This window comes from Esox lucius, chromosome 4 (genome assembly GCF_011004845.1).
Source record: "Esox lucius isolate fEsoLuc1 chromosome 4, fEsoLuc1.pri, whole genome shotgun sequence".
Lineage (NCBI taxonomy): Eukaryota > Metazoa > Chordata > Actinopteri > Esociformes > Esocidae > Esox > Esox lucius.
Genome location: NC_047572.1, coordinates 29,897,432 through 29,921,398, shown reverse-complemented (window position 1 = coordinate 29,921,398; position 23,967 = coordinate 29,897,432). Strand labels below are relative to the sequence as shown.

The 23,967-nt window shown below is 43.9% G+C and overlaps 2 protein-coding genes across 2 annotated transcripts; both read left to right on the top strand.

Moving 5' to 3' along the window:
- The first annotated feature begins 4,497 nt into the window (after window positions 1-4,497).
- LOC105007540 (cytochrome c oxidase assembly protein COX18, mitochondrial) lies at window positions 4,498-11,858 on the top strand. The gene is made up of 7 exons (XM_010866507.5): window positions 4,498-4,663; window positions 5,243-5,678; window positions 6,375-6,475; window positions 7,293-7,459; window positions 7,592-7,707; window positions 8,120-8,227; window positions 11,167-11,858. The coding sequence occupies exons 2-7, from the start codon at window positions 5,253-5,255 to the stop codon at window positions 11,332-11,334; spliced, it is 1,086 nt and encodes a 361-aa protein (XP_010864809.1). The 5' UTR covers window positions 4,498-4,663; window positions 5,243-5,252; the 3' UTR covers window positions 11,335-11,858.
- A 196-nt stretch (window positions 11,859-12,054) lies between these two features.
- Window positions 12,055-23,834, top strand: igfbp7 (insulin-like growth factor binding protein 7). Its single transcript, XM_010866506.4, has 5 exons — window positions 12,055-12,534; window positions 14,241-14,350; window positions 18,436-18,543; window positions 19,401-19,527; window positions 22,119-23,834. The coding sequence occupies exons 1-5, from the start codon at window positions 12,111-12,113 to the stop codon at window positions 22,145-22,147; spliced, it is 798 nt and encodes a 265-aa protein (XP_010864808.2). The 5' UTR covers window positions 12,055-12,110; the 3' UTR covers window positions 22,148-23,834.
- Window positions 23,835-23,967: the final 133 nt, after the last annotated feature.

The window sequence follows — 23,967 nt, the reverse complement described above, 5'->3', positions numbered from 1 at the left end:
TGCCCCCCGGGCCACCGTGAGGTTGGGGTGCCCATGTGGGAACAGGGTATAAATCGGGTATGTCAGGTTCTCCTGAGCCTAGGGCTGCCATCTGTCTGTGTTTCTTTTTCCCTTCATTGAGCCTCCCTTTGGCTTCACCCAGCTGTAAGTGCAACAGGTTCTCTTTCAGTCCCTGTATCTGTTTGTCTTTCTCAGTCTCCTCATCTTTAGCCCTCTGTAAATGATGCGCTATGTGTCTTTCCCATACGTGTGATTCACTACCCGGCAAGTCAGGATTTGCCATCATTGCCTCTTTTATTTTCTCTGGAAGTCCCTCTAAGACCGCCCTTCTAAACCACTCCTGCTGCAGACCCCCCTTCCCCGGGTGGTGCCCTGTGTGTTTGGCCCATGTGTCCTTACATGCTTCTAGATACTGTCTAGGGTGTTGCTCTTTTTCCCAAGGTAACTTGGGCATCGGGGCCCCAGCGGGCAAGGGAAATCGTTCCCTCAGGGCCGTGGCTATGCGCCCGACCACCTGACTGAAAGGAGTGTCGTCAGGGCTCCGCCTAGTGGCGGCCCCTTTTTCTATCTCAGTCATAGCCTGGGCGGACACGGCTCGGGCGGCTACTGCCCTCCAGTCCCCCAGTGCCAACATTTGACCAGCTGTGAGTTTATCAAATTGTGACAACCATAGTCCACCTCCCTCTCCCATCGGGGGTAATTTATCTACCAGTGCCTGTACGTCTCCCAGCCCTAATGGTTTATATCGCGGTTCGCCGCCTCCCACTCTAAAGAGAGGCAGCTGAAACCCAGCACAACCAGCTTCCCCTGCTTGTGACCGCGTATACATTTTATTTTTAGTCTTTTGAATTGATTCTACTGCGTCATGGTGTAGTTTATGTTCTGGTGGGGGCGTACGTGGCAGAGGGTATACGTCTACGTCTCCCTTACTCCCGTCTCCACTACTGTCTGTGTCGGGGTCTTCGTCTGAGTCAGTCCATCTCCCTACTGCATTGCCCATGAGTACCACCCGTCCTCTATGTGAATTCCTTTTTTTCTGCCTAGTTCTGGTCCTTCTCACTGTGTCACTATCGTCCGACCCCGACCTTGAGTCCTCACCTACCCTGCCTTTAGTACGGCCTGACCTTCTCTTTATGGCCCCTGTAATCTCATCTCGTTTATTCTTTCCTAGTCGTCTCTTCTCATCGTATATTCCGTACTCTCTCACGGCCCTTGCCTTGAACGGTTTCACCTCCCCCTCAGTGTCTGTTTCGCTCTGTGACTCCGCCTTCCTAGTCAACTTTCTCTTATCTTGCTTTCCTGTGACTTGAGGAAAGCAAGTCCCCAGTCCCCACTACGTTTTCCACAGGTTCACAATTTAGTTCACAGCCAATATGCAGATTTAGATATAACAGGCTCTGCTTACCTTTCTGATGCGCCGGCGCTGGAACCTTTGAATCCTATGTAGGTTAACTGGACCGGATCGAATTCCTTCTCCTCTTTCCAATCCCGGACGAGCCCCCAAAATTGTTGAAGTCTAACACTTCCCTGAGTTGGTTTGTTGGAAAGGAGAATAAAACACCAGGAGTCAATTACCGTACCACATATTCCGTTTATTACAGAAGCTTCCGGAGACAAGTGATGCCACACAATGTCTAAGGATCAACAGTCAAAACATAATTTTATACTTCCACTACGCCCAAAAGATAGAGGCGTTAAGTTACAAAGCAAGTGTGCCATTGGCCCAATCCCACCTCTATTCCTTATAGGATAACTGCAAGTATCCCCGTGCCCCCCTTGTGGTTTCTGTTTTGTCTGTCCGACTATGTGTGTGTGTCTCTAACCTGTGTCCTGTTTCTCAAAAGACAGACATACTAAATCTTTCTCTCCCCGGCAACCGCTTGAACAGGGTTTCCTGTTCTCCTACTTGCACCTTCAGTTTTAGCTCATATTACAAACAATTAATATTTTGCTTCATTGCTTACAACAGCTTACAACAGTTCACTAACTTATACAATCAATATATCTACAGAGCCCTAACCCCAAGTATACTCGCGCCCAAAACGCAAACAAAGTGTCCTTACCTCCCGAGTTCGAAAGTTAAGTCCGGGTACCTGTACTGAGGAATCCCAAAAAGTAGGAGACCACAGGGTCAGTAACTGAGGACGAGCCCCCAAATTGTGATGGAAATTCCAATGTATCGACACTCGGAGTAAGGAACACAGAGACACAGTTCTCTTTGTACATTCTAAAAGTTTTATTAACTATTATGCACATATGAGAGACACGTCAACCGCTTACACACACATAATCGTCTGAGGAGTCTCTGACTCAATATAGCTCATTCAACCGTATATATCACATAGAAAAAGAGGTGTGGTAAGATGCTGCCATCGGTTTTGTCACAAGAGTTTACCCAAAGGGCAACGAACACAGGTGCATTTTATTGATGGCATTTTGAATGCACAGAGATACCGTGACGAGATCCTGAGGCCCATTGTTGTGCCATTCATCCACCACCATCACCTCATGTTGCAGCATGATAATGCACGGCCCCATGTTGCAAGGATCTGTACACAATTCCTGGAAGCTGAAAACATCCCAGTTCTTGCATGGCCAGCATACTCACCGGACATGTCACCCATTGAGCATGTTTGGTATGCCCTGGATCGGCGTTTACGACAGCGTGTTCCAGATCCTGCCAATATCCAGCAACTTCGCACAGCCATTGAAGAGGAGTGGACCAACATTCCACAGGCCACAATCAACAACCTGATTAACTCTATGCGAAGGAGATGTGTTGGACAGCGTGAAGCAAATGGTGGTCACACCAGATAGTGACTTGTTTTCGGACCCCACCAATACAGTGAAACTGCACATTTTAGAGTGGCCTTTTATTGTGGCCAGCCTAAGGCACGCCTGTACAATAGTCATGCTGTCTAATCAGCATCTTGATATATGCCACACCTGTGAGGTCGATGGATTATCTCGGCAAAGAAGTGCTCACTAGACAGATTTGTGAACAATATTTGAGAGAAATAAGCATTTGAGTTCAGCTCATGATAAATGGGGCAAAAACAAAAGTGTTGCGTTTATAATTTTGTTCAGTGTAAATGTACAGATGTGCATGTGGAAACAAAACAACCTCACTAGGCAAGATACAAACTAATCCAAACAAAGCATCTAACAGTCGCTCAACCCACTCAGCCACCAAGTTTTAACAGCAAACATGGGACGCGCGAATACGAGGCTCGGCGGCTGGCTCTGAAATTTCAACCCAGCTTGCTCGAACGGAAGGACCGAGGCTTGTATCCAAGCAACAATATCACGTGATTGATAACGTTTGAAACATCGGACGTCACGCAACCATCTAATGTTGTTTTTTAAAGACATGGCACTTTCCAACCATGCTTTAAAACATATGAAACTAAATTAGTCTCCAGCCTAATTATCAAGAACTAATGACATTCAAAAGAATGAATGTGCAAACGATACTGTTTATTGTATTGTATAATAATTTGTTTTATTTTGTGTATCTTATGACACTTGCCTTATTAATACAAAACATTAGAACGGATGCAGAGTTGAAAAATGCTAGTCGGAAAGGCAAGAAGAACACGGGATACGAACCGGGCATTACAATTTCCCTTTGGAAAGCGCATGCGTAACCACTGCATGTTGGGTAATAAGGAAAAGACGTCAATATCATTCAGCATTGGATATTTATTCTTGACCAACAGGTGACACCCCTGTGTAGTGAGTTTCAAAGCCTCGAAAAATCGAACCATTTTGATGAAAGCCTCAAAAGCTTCAGAAAGCCTCAGTTGCCCGTCGCTAGTTCCACGCACGATAGCCAGTCTACCTATTAATGTAGCAAAACTACAACGAAAACGGACTGGAGCTGTTGATGTTGACCAATGTAGACGCATTTCCTCTCTTAAACCCGCCCAACGTGAAATTTGTGTCAAAAACTCGCTAACGCAAAAATAAGAGAACGAGTGCAAAATCCAGTGTAACGTAACCAAAGATAGGGAAAAAAACTGCAGCCAAAAACATATTTGTTTTAACCCAATCGCGTTATCCAGAAAAAAATATTCCCTCTCAAATAATTATTTGTATTCGTTTTCAATAAAAACATCTGTTTTGCATTTCAAAAGATTTAATTTGCAGTATATATTTTTGATCTCAATACTTTTAGTTGATGTTTTGCTTTCAATATTAATTATTTTGTTTGCAATACTAATACTTTTGTTTGTTCTTATTGAAACAAAAGAAACTTTTTAACTATCAATATAGGTGACGATAACTGACTATCATCATGTGAAAAGACGAGATAATCGTAGAATTGTTATTACGGTTTTGGTCTAGATTACCCCAAAAAAGATGCACGAATACATCCACCATGAATAGTAGACAATTCTATTTCCGCGTACTATTATTTTGGACTAACTAATCTTCTCGCATACTAATCTGGCATACTACACAGTATACAAGTGTGCGAGTTGAGATTCAGTCTGGACGCCTGATCGGCGTCGTTTGCCGACGTCATATTTACTCGACACGCTGGTGGCAGATGGAGGTGAAAACACTGGATGAAACTAATCATAACAAATTCAATCTGATTCAACTGTTGTGGCATAACTGGATTCCTTTTAATAGTAGTTCTTCAGCGGTTCAAACAAAGGTGAGAATGTATTATCACCGGTAGACAGAAGGTTATTATTAGCTATTTAGCCGAACTGCATGTGTAACATATAGCAAACACAGGCTAATATCAGCTCCTGTAGAGTGGCTATAAAGCTTTAGGTTCAGTGTATTCAGTAGTCGGGTTCCGTTGTAATATGATATGTGACTGAATTATTTTAAAACTACACGACTGAACTCAATTCCACGATTTACAATACATTATGGAGTACGGTTCGGTCTCCTGATTTGGACGGTATCCATAACCGGTGGACAGTTTTGATGCAATTGGCATTGTGAAAGTGAATCATGTATTCAGCAAACGTATCAACAAAAAAGTTTTTTGTAGATTTCTTTGTACGTATATGCCCTCTGATTTCTCAAACCTTCTTTAACTACTTGGCGTTCTCGCTAGAAACGGAAGAAACGTTCCACTTTGGAAAATGTTCTGCTTAGTTACAGAAAACTTTGCCACTTTTTATTTTGTATGTTCACAATAAGGATAGCCCACGTCCATTGTCACCCTGCTTCTGCTATTTGTTGGTCAAGTGTTCTCATACAAAATGCCCTCCTCTTACAGATTAGTTAGAATGCTCTGGTTGAAGACGACCATGCAGCTCAGAACTGACTCACTGCGGAAATTATGTCAAGTCAGCCGGCACTCATCCGGACCCCCTGCGCAAAGCGTTACCCCAGCGCCCTTCACCAGTGACCGCAGAGCGACAAGCCGCCACCGTCACGTCCCACTTCACACGTTACCCCTCCTTCACCCCAGTCGGCTTCACAGATCGGCGCCGTGCCTCCATCTCTGTAGACAGGCGTCAACGACCGGTGGCGCAGGCTGGTACGAGGGCGTAGCTGACTCGATTCCAGTCCATGTGACGGAGCAGCTGTTGACCTGGGTCAATCAGGCCACAGGTCTTCCCTGGTGGGCCACCATCGTGTGCACCACCTTTGCTCTGAGGACAGCCATCACTCTGCCCCTTGGAGCCTACCAGGCCGTTGTCGTTGCCAAGGTCAGTTTCACGTCGACAACCAAGTGTCGTGTTCTAGAGTTTGTTGTGCCTGTTCTAGCGCTGGTTTTGGGGACCACAAGTCCTAACAGGCAGTGCTGAGATGGTTGGCCTCCGGGTTGAGTCTCAATAGTTTAGTTGTGTCCTTCGTTGTGTAATTTGCAATAGAGGCAAGCTTTCACCGATATTACAAGTTTAAAATTGGTGAAGGGAAGGAAATGAGGTAGGAGGATGAAGCTACCGTAGAAATGCACACCTGATGCCAGGTATAATAAACTTGACCATTTAAAATGCAGAATTGTGTCCAGTCCAGCAGGTTGGTTTACGTTTAAGTCATTTTGCAGTGCAGACACTCTTGTCCAGAGCCACTGACAGTAGCTTGTGTATAATTTTCTTTTTTGCATTGGCCACGTGCTCTTACCTTTCATAAGAAGAAAGTCCCTCACTCTTGAATGACTTTGCGAACTTCGTATAGAAAACAATAGTTGTCAGCTTAAATTTTGTTGTACTGTTATATCCAGAAAGATCAAGTCCTGGGTATCAGGCTCTTTGGTTAGCCCAAATCCCCCCAAGACCCCATCTTAGGTTACTCATGTGCTGCACAAAATTGAGAAATTTTGGCTGCACTTCAGATGGAGACAATTTTAAATTATGTTGAATCAAAGTCAACCCTCCCTGCCAATCTTTTCCTCCAGCTAGGTTGAAGGCCTTCAACCGGAGATAGCGGAGCTGGCTAAGAGGCTGCACTACGAAATCTCTGTGCGTGCCAAAGAGAAGAACTGGACAGACAAAAAATGCAGGTAGAGACCTGACTTTTTTCTTGGGCTCCTGGAGGGCTGCCTCTGGGAACATGGCACCAACCCCAAAACAACATTGAAACATTTTTATAATGTAAGATACATTTATTATATTTCCTTTCAGTTGGTCAATCACTGCATCTCTCATGGGTTTGACACTCAAACATCTTCACTTTCCCAGTGACTCTGTTGGCAAGTCTAACTGCAATTTAACTGTCTTGCTTGAGTAATTCCATTTTCCTACGGGTATTGTGTGCAAAGGTTGGTTTGTATTGTGTTTATTGACAAATGCAAAACTAGTGGAGTAGTTCTATTTATGTGATTTGTCATTTTTTGATTTTATAAAACTCTTGATTTATTGCCACCATTGGTGAAGATCAGCAAAAACGAAATTTACTTGGCTTACACAAAATATGACACATCTACATTTTAGTTGAGTTAAAAGAAAATAATAAATTCTTAATCTGAAGCTTTGTGAACAGAATGAAATGTAATGACTTGCTTGCTCAACATGAGTCATCTGGCACAAAAATGCACGCTTAAACCTTAAGAGGAAGCCTTGCAGAGTGTTATGCGGCTAATAAACCAGTATTAAGGGCAACAAGCAGAAACAAGTTCAATATTCTTTTGTTGATTTGTATTTACTGTAGTGTCATATAGTGTATTTACAAGGAAATAAACACATTGCACAGAGAAATAGCTTAATACCATTTTGTTTGGTCATCTGAGGCTTCTGCCAAGGACATTTGCCAATTTTGGGCATTTTCTTCAAGTCCCACGTGTAGCTCTTTGAATCCACCCACCGTTTGTTTCCTGTTAGATACCAATTCAAGAAGAATCTGAAGAGGATCGTGTCCGAGCTGTACGTGAGGGATAACTGCCACCCCTTCAAGGCCAGCGTGCTGATCTGGGTACAGCTGCCCATGTGGGTGTGCCTCTCCCTGGCTCTGCGTAACCTCAGCCTGGGGTTGTCTGAAGCCACCACTGGTAAACCTCCACACCCAACCAGTCGACTAATCAGTTCACCATCCAGGCAGTTGTCTTCTCATGCATAATCACATTTCCACACCTCTCCTCTAACCAATATTGCCCCCCCCCCCCCCCACCCCCACCCCCCAGCGTTGCAGGGGGAGCTGACAGTAGGGGGCGCCCTGTGGTTCTCTGACCTGACATTGCCTGACTCCACCTGGATAGTGCCCATCTCGTTGGGTCTCGTCAACCTGCTGATCACAGAGGTGAGGCCCCTGGCTGACAAACACACCCATCCTGAGTAACAGCTCCGTTAGAGGGATTCTAGAGAAAGCGTTGAGAGGGCAGCTTTGATCCGGTCTGTATTCAGACCCTGCGGCTGTTCTTTGTTTTATAAGTGTTTTTACACAAGGACGCCCTTTGATTTCAGGTAGACCTGTGTTTAACACTCAATAGACTCCAGGGGTCAATTTGAGTGTAATGAAATACCCAAATGGAGACTGGACCAATAGCGGTCGGCTATCTGCTGCGATACAGCACTGATTGATTTGATTGGTTGTTCTGCACCCCCCGCTGGCCGGTCCATAGAAATTCGAAACAAGAATGTACTTTCAGAATGTATTTTCCAATAGGAATGAGAACCTTCCCTTAGTGCGCCTGCTTTCCGTTTGTTTTCAGATATTTGCCCTGCAGAGAAGAGAAGCATCCAAGGTCCAGAAGTATGTGACCCACTTCATCAGGGGCATTTCTGTGCTGATGGTTCCCCTGGCCGCCACTGTGCCCTCAGTAAGTCTTTGTGTGTGTATTTATGATTTCATGTTTATGCATTTATTTGTCCAATCATATTCATGCGTGAATTAATGTTATCCTTCGACACAGTGTAATCACAAAAGCTGTTAATCATACCAGATCACTTTCCACAATGGTTTTTCTATTATCTAAGGGACAACTGCTGTGTTTGGAGCTGTTACAAACATTTAAGTATGAAAATGTACTAACTCATTGCTGTAGGTTGCTCTGAAACAAGTAACTTTTACACAAATGTCATTTACAGGGTTCTTCAATAATCAGGTGTAGAGGTTTGATATTGTTTTTCCTGCTCATGTAATAGGCGCTTTATGAAATTAAATGAAGTGGACTGGTTGATATCTGGCTGTTTAGTTACAAGTCAACCTGAGCGAGCAGGAGTAGTTGAGTATTGCGTGAGGTCTCCTGGCCTTGTTATGTTCAGGAGACCAATGGTTCACTTTAAGGTCACAAGCTAGATGATCCAAGTGCACAGAGCAGGAGACCAATTTTAAGGTCTGGGAAAGATCATCAGGAATGTGATATTTTTGCCTGATTTTCATAGTTTGCAACTATGGCCTGCAAGTGCTGGCACATACTGTGTGTAGGTGTTCCTGCAGGTGAGATACAACCGTCCCAGCTAGAGACGTTTCTAGTCAGGATGAGGCCAAGAGGGTAGAGTTTTGCAAGTTCTCCCGATCACTGAGTTTTTATTTATTTATAATTTTTAGTGAAAGAGTTACTTTCTTAAGGTGTGAGGTAAAAGACAGATCCTCAGCCACTCTTTTAGCTCCGGAAAAAATGAAGAGACCACTGGACCTTTTTCTTTCCTTTCCAAAAAAGTTGAAAAGGAAGATTTTGAGTTAGGAACAGAAGGGTTCAATTTGCAGTGGTCTCTTAATTTTTTTCGGAGCAGTATGTTACGTTTTAGGTTGTGTGGATGAAAAGTAACAATTGACAAAAGAAAATGCGGTACTCTAATGATTTGTCATTTGTGTTTTCCAATCTTCAGGACCATTTAGCATGATTATTCCAATGTGACATTTTTGAAAGAGACCTGCGTGTTTTGTTGTTTCTAGGTGGAGTTATGGTCTCATTCGCACAATCTGGACTTATTTTTGTAACTACGGTGTTTCACTGTACCTCCCTATGTTTACAACACATCCATCTTCCTCGTGCCCAGACAGGCACAGCCCTGATGATCCCGTGCTCCTATCCACCCATCGCGTTAGATACAACTTCAGGATGCATGAGGCCGACATGAGCGCACCTAAACGGGGACAGTTGAAAGCATTCTGAGGATGTTTTCCTCCGGAGTCCAGCGATAGTTCCACCAAGTCCATTCGTCCGTACAACATGTCTCTGTCTTATCTGGTGCAAAAGACAGACACACACTGTACTTAGTTGCATCAGACAAACCCCGCTTGTACCCACAAAGCCTCAAGGGGCTTTGAAAGCCCTCGTCCTCGTTTTGCTTCTATCTGTCTCTGCCCCCGGACGCTGGTGTGGCCTCTCAGCGAAGCACATTCAATCTCATGGGATAATCTCGAGTGTCATTTTGTTGTGTCTTCTGTTGCGTGTAGCCGTGATGGAGCTCTGTCTTCAAAATGCACTGGTCCATGTTAACGGGTCCTTCTGTACGCGTCCTCACAAGTGTCCTGAACCTGAGAGAGGGAATTATGGGGGACGTAGGGGATTCCAGTGGGTGACCAACGATGCCGCCTCCATGAGCGAAATGGAATCCCATGACGTCATGCTGTTCTGAGGTTTTCACAGTTTCAAACAAAATAATGGATACAGTTGCCTAATTGGGATTTGTTTGTGTCTGGTTTTAAGACTAAGGTGAAAATAATTTAGCACAACGAACTTGCACGTGCAGGATGGAAAAACTAAAAATAATTTCCACAACTCTGGTGCACAAAATACACAATGTTTTGATCCAAACAGGATCTTCATTAAGATCCCAATTGGATCCAAATGCCTATTTCTGTGTGTTCAAATAAATTGACCATAGGAGGATACTATGTAAGGGGGAAAACCTCAGAAGTAAAATATTTAACAGATGTTTATATTATTATTATACATCCAGAGCGACTTAATAAGTCAGTATTGAGTGTGTACAGTTTTATCTTGTAAAAGTTCAAAAAGCATTTCAATCTTGAAGTGTTATTTAAAGGAATAAATCGTAATCAGTTTGATGGGTTTCTTGATCCCCTCGTGACTCGCTGAATGTTACTGTCTGAGTTTAATCAAAAGCACATGACAACCTTGGGCCCTTGAACCAAGTTGGTATTGATGAGGGTCTGGTTTGAGAGTCACAGTTTGACTAGACCATACGAAAAGCAGAGGCTATTTACATGCTTTGCTTTAGATCAGTGTTTTGTAGCACTGTACTGTTTTGGGGGCGTTTCCAGGGGTCATTATGAAGGGTTACCTGTATGCGCCCTCCGTTTCCAGGTGTCATTATGAAGGGTTACCTGTATGCGCCCTCCGTTTCCAGGGGTCATTATGAAGGGTTTACCTGTATGCGCCCTCCGTTTCCAGGTGTCATTATGAAGGGTTACCTGTATGCGCCCTCCGTTTCCAGGGGTCATTATGAAGGGTTTACCTGTATGCGCCCTCCGTTTCCAGGGGTCATTATGAAGGGTTACCTGTATGCGCCCTCCGTTTCCAGGGGTCATTATGAAGGGTTTACCTGTATGCGCCCTCCGTTTCCAGGGGTCATTATGAAGGGTTTACCTGTATGCGCCCTCCGTTTCCAGGTGTCATTATGAAGGGTTTACCTGTATGCGCCCTCCGTTTCCAGGTGTCATTATGAAGGGTTTCCCTGCATGCGCCCTCCGTTTCCAGGTGTCATTATGAAGGGTTTACCTGTATGCGCCCTCCGTTTCCAGAGCTTTGACTGACACTCATTAAGTTCTCTCCTCCCTCTTCTCCAGTCCATGGCTCTGTACTGGCTGAGCTCCAGCTGTGTTGGACTGGGACACAACCTCCTCCTTCGCTCCCCGCGCCTCCGGAGGCTCTGCCACATCCCCCCAATGCGCTCCGACTCGGACACGCCCTACAGGGACATCGCCTCCTCCCTCGTCGCCAAATACATCAAATGAAGACAGTGGCCGGTGTTCTGCTGGAGAGGACAGGGACTTTCACCGCGAATCGTGTCGACACCAAAGCCCCTTCCCCTGATTCTGAAAATCCAGTAAGTTGAAGAGGAATGCGTGTCGGCGCTGGGCTGCAATAAACCACTTCAGCTTCAGCTCTCTCCTTGGCGACCACTGCACTGAGATCTGGAGTTTGACCACGTTTGGTGTTGTTGATCCACGTGACAGAATCCGCTATACGTGTCCATCTACTGACCAGCTGAAGTGTCAGAATCTTTTTGATTTTATGTTGTACAGCATGTAAAGGCCTGTTTATTTTCTGTAACTGTAAATTCTCCCTGCCTAGCCCATGGTCACTTGTTGTTGTGATTCAAGACTTTGACTGCCATTGTGTAAGAGACCAATTACACTTCTAAAAGGTATTTTAGAGAATTACACTTATAGTGGGTTAACAATGGTTGGTAGACATTTGCCTTATATTTTACTGTAAACTGCATGACATTTTTATTTATTAAATATGAATGTCCATCCATGTGATGCAAATAATTTATTCTGTTAGATATATTCACAAAGTTCAAATAATTGAGTTTAAATTACTTAACTGGGATTATATTTTTAGCATTGGTGCACGACATGGCATTTGCAACAGTTTTGGAAACATTGGATCAAGGAGGGGTTGTGGTTTGGGGGCGTGGTTAAACAAACTAACTACAGACGGTACAGTGGTCCACAGTATGAGATAGTCGTTCTACAGAATCGCCACTCCGAACCCATCAAGCAACATGTTGGTGTTCTTCTCCCTTGTCGTGTCTTTGTCACTTGCGTCCGCAACGGCGAACCGTGTGCCGCGCAGCTGTGGGGCTTGCGAACTCAGCCTGTGCGACCCTATACCAGAAGAGGGCTGCAAGTTTGGCACGATTTTCGACTCCTGTGGGTGCTGTTCATTTTGCGCGTCTGGAGAGGGAGAGCCATGCGGGGGACGCGGATCCACGGCCAAGCGTTGCGCCTCTGGGCTGGAGTGCGTAAAGAGCGACAAGGACAAGAAGACGAAGTTCGGCGTTTGCGCATGCAAGACCAACTACGAAGTGTGTGGTTCAGACGGAGTGACATATAAAACTGGCTGTGAATTGAAAGTAGAAAGTCTGAAAGCCTTGAGCGAGGAAAGGCCGGAAGTCAGAATCCTAAATAAAGGGAAATGCGCAAAAGGTGAGAAGGTGATGAAGGGCAGATGCAACGGTTTGCTTGAGAGAATATTCAGGGCAGATGGAGGTTGTCTTGACGACATAACGCAGTATACTAGAGGAAATGTATTTATTTAGAAAATATGCTACAATGTGCATTATCCTACAATAATTACGAAATTAATTGTGGCCTGAGCCCAGTAAACATCAGAAACCTTCACATAATGTTGATGTTAATATATCCACCGATTCAATGCATTTTTTAGGTCTATGTTAAAGGATACTTCATTATTTCATGAACAAAATATTGGTTTCCACTTAAAATAGTCAAAAGACTGGAAGGGTGCTCTTTGTGGAACAATCCTACAGTCCCCATTTTCCTCATATGAACAGGTCTTGATTTGGCTCTTGTCTAATGCACCAACAGCCAAGTTGTTACTTCCTACCAGCACACATTTGTTTTGGGACCACGGTAGGGACATGAGTGCGCTCTGATGACGGTGCAGAGCTGACCGAGAACCGTGATAAATCTGTTGCTCCGGTGTGGACGCGGTCAACTTCGTCCTCGGGGCCCCGTCCCGTAACACCACCAAAACAACCTAAGCCAGCTAAAGCCAGCCGGCCCCTGAAAAAGCAGAAAGCCATTGTCTCCACTGTGTTGGCACCCTCCCCATAGACTATGTAGCCCTGAACAGACATGTCTGAAATTCCGCCCCTCACAAGAGGGATTTGGCATTTTTAAAGGAGGTTGACCGTCGATCAAAGCGGCCGGCGGACTACAAACACACAGACAGGCCCTGTTGGTTTAAAGCAAAGCCAGTTGGGTTCAGCTTTTAGTTCAGCGAACCTTCACATGATTTATTAGAACTGCATGCCGCCACTCTATCAGTCAGGTAAGGCTTCGCGCCTTGAAAAATAGTGTGTGGGGTGGGGGGGCTAATTAGCTCGTATCAAAACGGATGAAGTGGGTGAGCAGAATAGCTGTGCCCTGTGGTCTCTCAAAGAGGTCAAAGTTAACAACAGAATGGGGCACGTTCAAGGGCAGCCTTCCTTTCCCCTCTCTGGGTTGTTGTTGTTGTCTCAGGGACTGTTGGCTAGTCACAGTGTGGTGTCCTGTTGACCATCCTTAAATGGTTACAGTCCTTTTCACAGGAACAAGAAAGGGGATTGGGAAGTTATTCCTTGAAGTTTAGAACATTCTCTCGTAGACCTGTTATAGCATGACATTCTTTTAAAGAGCATTCTTGTTTGACACACATTCTTGTCTGTACCCATAAAAGGAACAAAAAAACAAAGTTGGTTTTTCTGATATATAAATAGACTTTTAATTTATGCAAATCATCTGTTTTGGCTATGACAGCACTGTTACAGTGTTGATAATGAGAAACCAAATAGAGTTACTGTTTAACTAAATCCAACTTTCATCGCAAGGCAAATGGAGAAAGTATGCTCAATTAATGTGAACTATATTCCTCACTAACAGAGTTCACTCCAAAGTCCTTCTTGTGGTAACTTGGCACCAAACAAGACTACAAACATAAAAGAAACCCACATTATCTCCATCGTAGATAGCTAGGATGAGGGGTTTGTTGACAAGCTGAGCCATTTAAATAACACGTTTATTATAAATCAATCTGACTGTTACAGCTGTCATTATTCCAACGGTGGTTTATTGTCTCTGACTCCTGCCGAAGGTGACCTCTCAACTTTGATCTCTGTTCTTCTCCCCAGCACCTGTCATTGTGACACCCCCCGGCGAGATCTACAATGTCACTGGCTCTCAGGTCTACCTGAGCTGTGAGGCCAGTGGAATCCCCACACCTGTGGTCACCTGGAAGAAGGTACCAGAAGGTTCTGTAGTGAGGTCACCAGGACCTTTAGTGAGGTCACAGATTCAAATCCGAATCCATAGTTTCCTGGGTTGTTGTTCAACAAAAATTGGAAACCTTTGTTTTTAAAACCCTCGCATGTTTAGTTTGGTACAGGGGACCCCGATTTTGTCCACCAGAATTTTTTGGTACCCCATATTTTGGGACTGGCACTCCTACCCCAGTGCATATCAAATAATACAACCTTAAAATCGTTACATTTTGACTTTCATCAAAACTGTACGTTTCTCTGGGTAACAATGTCTGCTTATTGACTAAAATGTTAGTTTAATGAGCATCATCATTTTTCAAATTGTCTTACAGGCAATGGTATACAAAAATGGTATACAGGCCTATAGAATAAAATAACATTTTATTTTAATGAATTTATAAAAAATATACATACAGTGGGGAGAACAAGTATTTGATACACTGCCGATTTTGCAGGTTTTCCTACTTACAAAGCATGTAGAGGTCTGTAATTTTTATCATAGGTACACTTCAACTGTGAGAGATGGAATCTAAAACAAAAATCCAGAAAATCACATTGTATGATTTTTAAATAATGAATCAGCATTTTATTGCATGACATAAGTATTTGATCACCTACAAACCAGCAAGAATTCCTGCTCTCACAGACCTGATTGTTTTTCTTTAAGAAGCCCTCCTGTTCTCCACTCATTACCTGTATTAACTGCAGGACAATAGGCAAGCAGCTTGGTGAGAAGCCAACAACTGTTGGCGCAATTATTAGAAAATGGAAGAAGTTCAAGATGACAGTCAATCTCCATCGGTCTGGGGGTCCATGCAAGATCTCACCTCGTGGGGCATCAATGATCATGAGGAAGGTGAGGGATCAGCCCAGAACTACATGGCAGGATCTGGTCAATGACCTGAAGAGAGCTGGGACCACAGTCTCAAAGAAAACCATTAGTAACACACTACGCCGTCATGGATTAAAATCCTGGAGCGCACACAATGTCCCCCTGCTCAAGCCAGCGCATGTCCAGGCCCGTCTGAAGTTTGCCAATGACCATCTGGATGATCCAGAGGAGGAATGGGAGAAGGTTGTGTGGTCTGATGCAACAAAAATAGAGCTTTTTGGTCTAAACTCCACTCGCCATGTTTGGAGGAAGAAGAAGGATAAGTACAACCCCAAGAACACAATCCCAACCGTGAAGCATGGAGGTGGAAACATCATTCTTTGGGGATGCTTTTCTGCAAAGGGGACAGGACGACTGCACCGTATTGAGGGGAGGATGGATGGGGCCATGTATCGTAAGATCTTGGACAACCTCCTTCCCTCAGTAAGAGCATTGAAGATGGGTCATGGCTGGGTCTTCCAGCATGACAACGCCGCAAAACACACAGTCAGGGCAACTAAGGAGTGGCTCCGTAAGAAGCATCTCAAGGTCCTGGAGTGGCCTAGCCAGTCTCCAGACCTGAATCCAATAGAAAATCTTTGGAGGGAGCTGAAAGTCCATATTGCCCAGCGACAGCCCCGAAACCTGAAGGATCTGGAGAACGTCTGTATGGAGGAGTGGGCCAAAATCCCAGCTGCAATGTGTGCAAACCTGGTCAAGCACTACAGGAAACGTATGATCTCTGTAACTGCAAGCAAAGGTTTTTGTACCAAATATTAAGTTCTGCTTTTCTGATGTATCAAATACTTGTCATGCATTAAAATACAAATGATAACTTAAAAATCATACAATGTGATTTTCTGGATTTTTGTTTTAGATTCCGTCACTCACAGTTGAAGTGTACCTATAAAAAAATTACAGACTTCTACATACTTTGTAAGTGGGAAAATCTGCTAAATTGTCAGTGTATCAAATACTTGTTCTCCCCACTGTATATGCAGACGTTCCCACTGCAGTTCTTACACAACAGTACCAGGGTTCAACCCCATCTTTGAATATGCTACCAATGAGCAGCTCTGGGAAATAACTACCCATTGTCTTGGACCATAGAGGTATAAGGTACTGGTAAATATCAGCTATAGCTACTGTGCAATGTAGACACTCTGTTTTCTGTCACAATTGTAAAACAGTCAGTTTTTCAATAGTTTATTTCAAAATATAATTGTAAAAAAATAAGAAGCTTTTTCAAATTATTTTAATAATTTCTTCAGTAGTTTTGTATACTTATTCATCATTGCGAACAACAGTAACTAGTATTTTTTCTTCAGCTATCCATGCAACAAAATCATGGGCTTTTGACTTCCTTTAAACCATTTTCGCAAAACGAGCGGACGTGCTTGTCAATTCCCAATCACATCGTTTAGTCTGATGGTCTGAAAAACAACATGCAATAGGTAATTCATGTATTTTCCCGGTGTTACATACTTCCATAGTGGCTCAGGCTTCCTCTCCCACTTATTGTTTATCTGGGCTGTATATTTGAGGACAACAATGGATGACAGAGATATGAAAACAGGGGATAGGAAGCGTGTAACGTTTAACCACATACTGAAACAATAGTGCCGGACAGAAGGGCTTAGAGGGGAAATACTGTATTATCTGATCCTTACAGCTTTACATCATACCCACAGTCAGTCACCACCGTTCTAATCGTTCTTCAAGATGTAAATACAAAACAAAGAGGCATGAAATACACCATTGGCTTGACAGAGCTAGAACACCTCCTGAAAACAGAGAGGTTTGATTGAGGATAAGGCCAATTAATAAAGTAGGGGGAAAGGCGTGGAGGGGTTATGGAAAGCCTGGATGCTAGATGTCAATGTGGCGAGCCCAACTCAGCACTGCTGACCATGAATTTAAGCCTCTTTGCCTCCTGCCAAAACAGAGCAAGACACTACTCTAAATAGGATTCAATATGAAAACAGATACAGTATGCAGTCAGGTTGGGTGTGGGGAAGGGTTGGGACTTAACAAAACGTAGAATTTAAATCTGTTTATGTTGTTCGGTTAATGTTTGACCTGCCACCCACACTCTTGCAGCTCTAATGGATTTTTCTTTTCTTTTTTTTTTAACGAAGGTCGTAGATTTGAGGTTTGCCTCGATCGGTTAGGCCTGACCTATTTTGCAGTCGACGACGTACACTGTGATGTAGGGCTTTCGTTGAAAGGGTCAGTCACATGCCGAACATTATTACACTGGTTGTTTCTCTTAGCGGAGGGGCCCCAGGTAATCACAGCAGCCAGTAGAGCTTGGGCAGCGCGCGTAGCCTAACAGCTAGTGGCTTTGTTGCCAGGAAACCAACGGCTGCTACATTGAATCTCAAGTCGTCTTAAAAGCAGTGTGTAATGATGATGACTCATGCCAAGGGACAGCCATGTCCCAGACCTCCTGAACAACGGCTCCCTGGTTGCCTGAAAAGCCCCTAAAAGAGCGGAAAAGGGAATGCAGAAGGAAAGAAATGTGGGGGTGGTGGCGGCATGGAGAACGCTTAGAAAACAGGGACGAAGGACTGACAGGAGAGATGGGGGGGGGGGGGTGAGAGAGGAAGAGCTGAAAGATTAGATGAAACAAAATAACTGGAGAGACTTCTCTGAAGCGTGGCCATTCCACACATCATAAACACTTTGTTTCAGGGCAAAGACCCTTTTGGTATGCATGAAGTAAACATACAACATGAATAGTTGGATTCCAAGAAGTCATGTTAAATGTCACATCCGTTCAAAACTCTTCGTGTGTGTGTGATTTCCAGGGTTTTTGGTTTGCTTTAACATTTCCTCGCTTATGTAGTATATTGTAATTTTTTACCTTTATGTAAATAGGATCACAACAGGGAAGTTATCCAGAACAATTATGTTTTATAGCCTGTACACAACTCAATGTCATGTGTTTTCATAGCTGTACATCTCCGTGTCTGAGCTTAGGTCATAATAAATGATTGTGATCTTAGATTACGTTGAAAAGCGTTGTGCAATTTGCTGAAACCAGCTGGAACATAACTTGTCCATAGACTGTAATAAGTATCTGAAGCACAGTATGTTTTCCGTTTCACAGCTGCACACACAAACACACACACGGCATGCCTTTAATACGCTGATTTTATTAGGTCATTTTTAAGTTGACTGTGGTTTTCCCAGGTCACCAGTGGAAAACAGAGAACGGACCTGCTTCCAGGGGACAGGGAAAATCTGGCAGTCCAGATCCGTGGAGGACCCGAGAAACACGAGGTCACCGGCTGGGTCCTGGTGAGTCCAACTAGCCCACCCAAACACAACCATATACAGTACACATGCTTTGCATATACAGTACTTTAAGCTGTTAGTACAAAGGACCCAAATATTTTAGCCTTCATACAGACTCGAGGATCGTCTCCTATAGACATAAATAAGTGAGAGGCCCTCACAGAGAGGAAGGGAGGGGAAAATGAAACATTCGCTGTGAGAGTTATGTACAAGCTGGCTGATGTTCCATTATTTATGCTCAGTATTTTTCTGAATACTACTTGAGGCACATTCCAAAGCTATTAATGAACACTCCCTAGTGTCCTGTTCTATTCAGAGCACAGAGGGTTAAGTGGGAATTAAACTCCTCCCTGAGTGTTTATAATTGCTGTACATTTATAGGGTTTAGTAGACGAAGACAGACAAATTACAGTATGCATACTGGAGACTGTCATGACAGGAAACAATGGCAACAAGTCAGAACAGTCTTCTCTGAGCAGGCACCTCCCGGTCCACAGAAAACATTGGCGGGCCTGTCGGTGTCATTCATTGGTGGGCCTATTTCCCTGTCAATATTCTCAGTATTCTGTGACGTCAAACATTACATTACCTTATTTATTTCAGTGTATCATTTTGGTATTTTAAGAATTTCAAACGTTTTAGCTTTGACAGTGATTTGTTTACCAAGTTGTCCTTTCGCTGGCGATCTTCCATGTTTGACGTTTGTACTTGGAAGATGTCGACCAGGAAACATTCCTTCACAGGCATGAACAGGATAATACATTAAACTCTACATGATGACCCTCCTTCGAAAAGATAATGGTTCAAGGCAATGCTTGTCTGACATGACCAATAAAATCCATCGCCGCCGTGCTTTTCAGATTTCACCTCTCTCCGAAGAAGAGGCGGGCTCGTACGAGTGTAGCGCTGTTAACGCTAAAGGAGAAGCCTCGGCGGTGGGGACCATTCACGTGGTGGAGTCCATCGATGACATCCCTGTCAAGAAAGGTACACGGTCCTGTTCACTGCTGAGTCTGGATCTGGGCTTTGCAATTTGGATCCAAAGGGTTTATGTACAGTCCCCTTCAGATTTATCTCCTCAGACATACACGACACTGTGTCTGTAAGTCATATGTCACATGCTTGTTAAACCTCAGTTTTAGACAGTAACACGCTTACTTACCCACCTTTTATCCAAAAACAAAAGTTAAAAGAAAGATATAAAGAGATATGTAAAAGGCATAAACAAGGAATATGCAGACAATAATACGTTGAAATGACAACAGCCTGTCTATAAGGGATTACCCGTGTGTTAATGTGAGGGGCTATGAGGTATTGATGTACTGGGTTACGAGGTAGTTGATATGCAGGGCCACCAGGTAGTAGATTTGCAGGGGAATGAGATAGCTGATGTGAGGGGGTACGAGGTAGTTGATGTGCAGGGGAATGAGGTAGCTGATGTGAAAGGATACAAAGTAGTTGATGTGAGGGGGAATGAGGTAGCTGATGTGAGGGGGTAAGAGGTAGTTGATGTTCAGGGGAATGAGGTAGCTAATGTGAAGGGGTACATGGTAGTTGATGTGCAGTGGAATGAGGTAGCTGATGTGAGGGGATAAGAGGTAGTTGATGTGCAGGGGAATGAGGTTGCTAATGTGAAGGTATACGAGGAAGTTGATGTGGAGGGGAATGAGGTAGATGATGTGAGGGGGTAAGAAGTAGTTGATGTGAGGGGGAATGAGGTAGTTGATGTGAAAGGGTACGAGGTAGTTGATGTGCAGAGGAATGAGGTAGCTGATGTGAGGGGATCAGAGGTAGTTGATGTGCAGGGGATGAGGTAGCTGATGTGAGGGGATCAGAGGTAGTTGATGTGCAGGAGAATGAGGTAGCTGATGTGAAGGGGTACAAGGTCATTATATATATATAGTTGCTTATAAGGTATCTACACAACTGGATAGGCAATAAACCTTCATTATATTACATTCTATGATTAGTTCAATGTAACAGTGTGAGGAGAACAGTCTAAGACAATGTGCATCCTCGTATGCGTACGCTCAGCGTGTGGACACCTTTGGAATTCAGGCCTTCAAGCCAGCGGAGGAACCCATCCTGTCCCGACATGTTAGGGAGGACCTGTCGGGCTCCACACACACCTCCTGGCTGTTGTCTTGTCGGGGCTAGACGGTAGCATCGACAAGGCTGCGCGTGTCACTGGGTGTGACCGGCATGAATGTTGACACGTGAACACGTGCACTATCTGTACAGCTTGGCTCCAGGGGAGACACGTGGACAGCTGAGGGAAAGATTCCCACTGGGAATCTAATAAGAGATCCTTGAAAACATATCATTGGGATTTTTACATGGACTAATAACTTTGAACAAATTATATTTGGATACATACCAGCAAATACATTAAAAAAAAAAAAAAGTATTCAATAACTTACATTTTTATGTTCCGTCAATAAAAAAAATATATATATATTCTGTGGAATTTTGTTTACCCCCTTTGCAGTCCCACTGCGATCTTGTATACCAGATACCGGGGATCTTTGTCCTTTCTCTGGGGATACCAGATACAGGGGATCTTTGTTCTTTCTCTGGGGATTCCAGATACCGGGGATCTTTGTTCTTTCTCTGGGGATAACAGATACAGGGGATCTTTGTTCTTTCTCTGGGGATACCAGATACAGGGGATCTTTGTTCTTTCTCTGGGGATACCAGATACAGGGGATCTTTGTTCTTTCTCTGGGGATACCAGATACAGGGGATCTTTGTTCTTTCTCTGGGGATACCAGATACCGGGGATCTTTGTTCTTTCTCTGGGGATACCAGATACAGGGGATCTTTGTACTTTCTCTGGGGATACCAGATACAGGGGATCTTTGTACTTTCTCTGGGGATACCAGATACAGGGGATCTTTGTACTCTCTCTGGGGATACCAGATACCGGGGATCTTTGTTCTTTCTCTGGGGATACCAGATACAGGGGATCTTTGTTCTTTCTCTGGGGATACCAGATACAGGGGATCTTTGTACTATCTCTGGGGATACCAGATACAGGGGATCTTTGTACTCTCTCTGGGGATACCAGATACAGGGGATCTTTGTACTATCTCTGGGGGTACCAGATACAGGGGATCTTTGTACTATCTCTGGGGATACCAGATACAGGGGATCATCTCTGGGGATACCAGATACAGGGGATATTTGTACTATCTCTGGGGATACCAGATACAGGGGATCTTTGTTCTATCTCTGGGGATCTGTGGTAACGGATGCTATTTAAAACTGCGTTCTGTAAGCAGCACTGTGAGCAGCCTAACCACTTTATTTTATTTTGCTTCAAAGTCCACCCACCTTCTGTGGAGAATGTATAGACAGCTTACCTTTTAACTTTCACCACGACCATGAATCAGCAATTCCCAGACTATTGTTCTACCATGACACAACCACTGACAAGATAGGCAAGATACTTGAGAAACACAAAACCAAGCACTCTGGTCTCTCCTATCGCAGCTGTTGAATAGATCTAGTGAAGGACCTTACCCCTTTGACCAGATCACAATAAAGTGTGTTTCGTTGTTCTCTTTTCTCTCTCCTAGTGACTAAGGATGGCGACTCAGAGGAGTAGGGCCACAAGTGGCACCTCCTGTCCGGACCAGGAGAGGAGGGAGCAACCCCACTGCCCCGCCACTGACCCGAAGAGGAGCAACGCCACATCTAGCAACACGCAGAGATCAGATTTCAATTTGACCAATCACGTTCAGAGTGCTGTGTCCGCACGACTAAACCGGCTTATCTCACGTCATCAAACGTTGCCATCTTAGACAGCCCCCCACGATACGCTTAATAGCACGGCGTTTCACGTGTCTGCTTCACCCTTCCTCACCCCTCCTCCTCTTCTTCTTCATGTAGGTTGCCATCTTCTTTTGAATCATTTGTGCTCTTTAAATCAAACTTCTATCTCATCAGGAATACTAGCCTGGACGTTGGACTGCTTCTGCACTCAAATATAATTGCAAGACAATCACTGGTTGGCCGAGGCGAAAATACTGATAGCCAGGCAAAAAATAACTAAAATGGCAAAGTAAATATTTTATTAATATTAATAAATTGAAAGACATTACATCAAGTCCCTTATTAACTACACATTATAAATGTCATTGTGTTTCCATAGGTGTTGCTATGTTATTACCAGGTTAAACAGCATCAGTTATAACATCTGTAATTACACATCTACTTGCTGACGGTTTTGTCACAAACAGTGTGTAACGTTGTCTTGCCCCGCTGTGTTACCCCTTGGATGATGTTGCAATCTCACGTTTGGACGTCACACGTCACGTGAATAACTCAAACTAAAACCTGTCCGTGTTAAATGTTCCTGCTCGATGAGACTCCCTTCAGATCCACAGCTAACATCGGGTTGGAAATCTGAATGCGCGTTCTCAATGTTTCCCACACGGCCCCGCCTGGAGGACTGGCGTGAGTACCGGGTCTCTAAGGCAAGAGGCATCCTTCCATCAAATGTAAACAAAATCCCCCATAGTTATCGGACAATATTGTGCATGATGTATGTACTGACACCAACCAAGTCCCCTCCCTGATTTCATTGTGTGGGACAAATGAGGTACTGTTACCATTTATAATAGTACAAAGTTAATTATGGCACATAAGACATTAAGTGGGTGTTTTGCACAGTCCTTAATTCAATAAACAAATAAACCCTGTTACCATATAATTACATATGTCTAACCCTGTTACCATGTAATTACATAGCATTACTCCTAAACCCTGTTACCATGTAATTACACTGCAATTTCTTGTTGACTACGTTGTTACTACAGGTATTACTGTAGTTACAAAAATCATGAATTAAGAAATTCTAATTTGTATATTGTAATATTTCTAAGCCAACCTCTCTTCTCTTTGACATCCCTGAAAAGTACACATCTTTTGTTTCCGTGACACGGCCCTTGGAACGCCACGAAGAGCCTTCACAGATGCTGATGGCCCAACATCTAAAGCCTAGAATCCCAGCGCTTATAACAGCGGTATAGCAACCAAGCCAGGTATAGGATGTGGGGGGTGAATTTATCAGAAGGTACATTGACTGAAGTGGGACACGGTTGAGAAAGAAAAATCTGTTGTGGTGTTACAGATCCAAGGTGCTATTTCTAGAAGTTGCCAACACATTCAGTTTTCTACATGTATGATTTGTTGTGCTCACGTGGATACGGCTTACTAACTCTGGTGTTACAATGTGACTTGTGCTGTATACCACTAACAATAAAACAAACTACAAGTTGTGGCTATTTGAATATTATATGATCAATGCTTCAAAGATTTTTATGGGGACTGAAAACACTGGACATGGTGGGGAGGGGGGGGGTTAGGTTAGGTTTAAATGCCTTGCTGAGGTCAGACCAACAGATTCCTTAGCTTGTCGTCTCA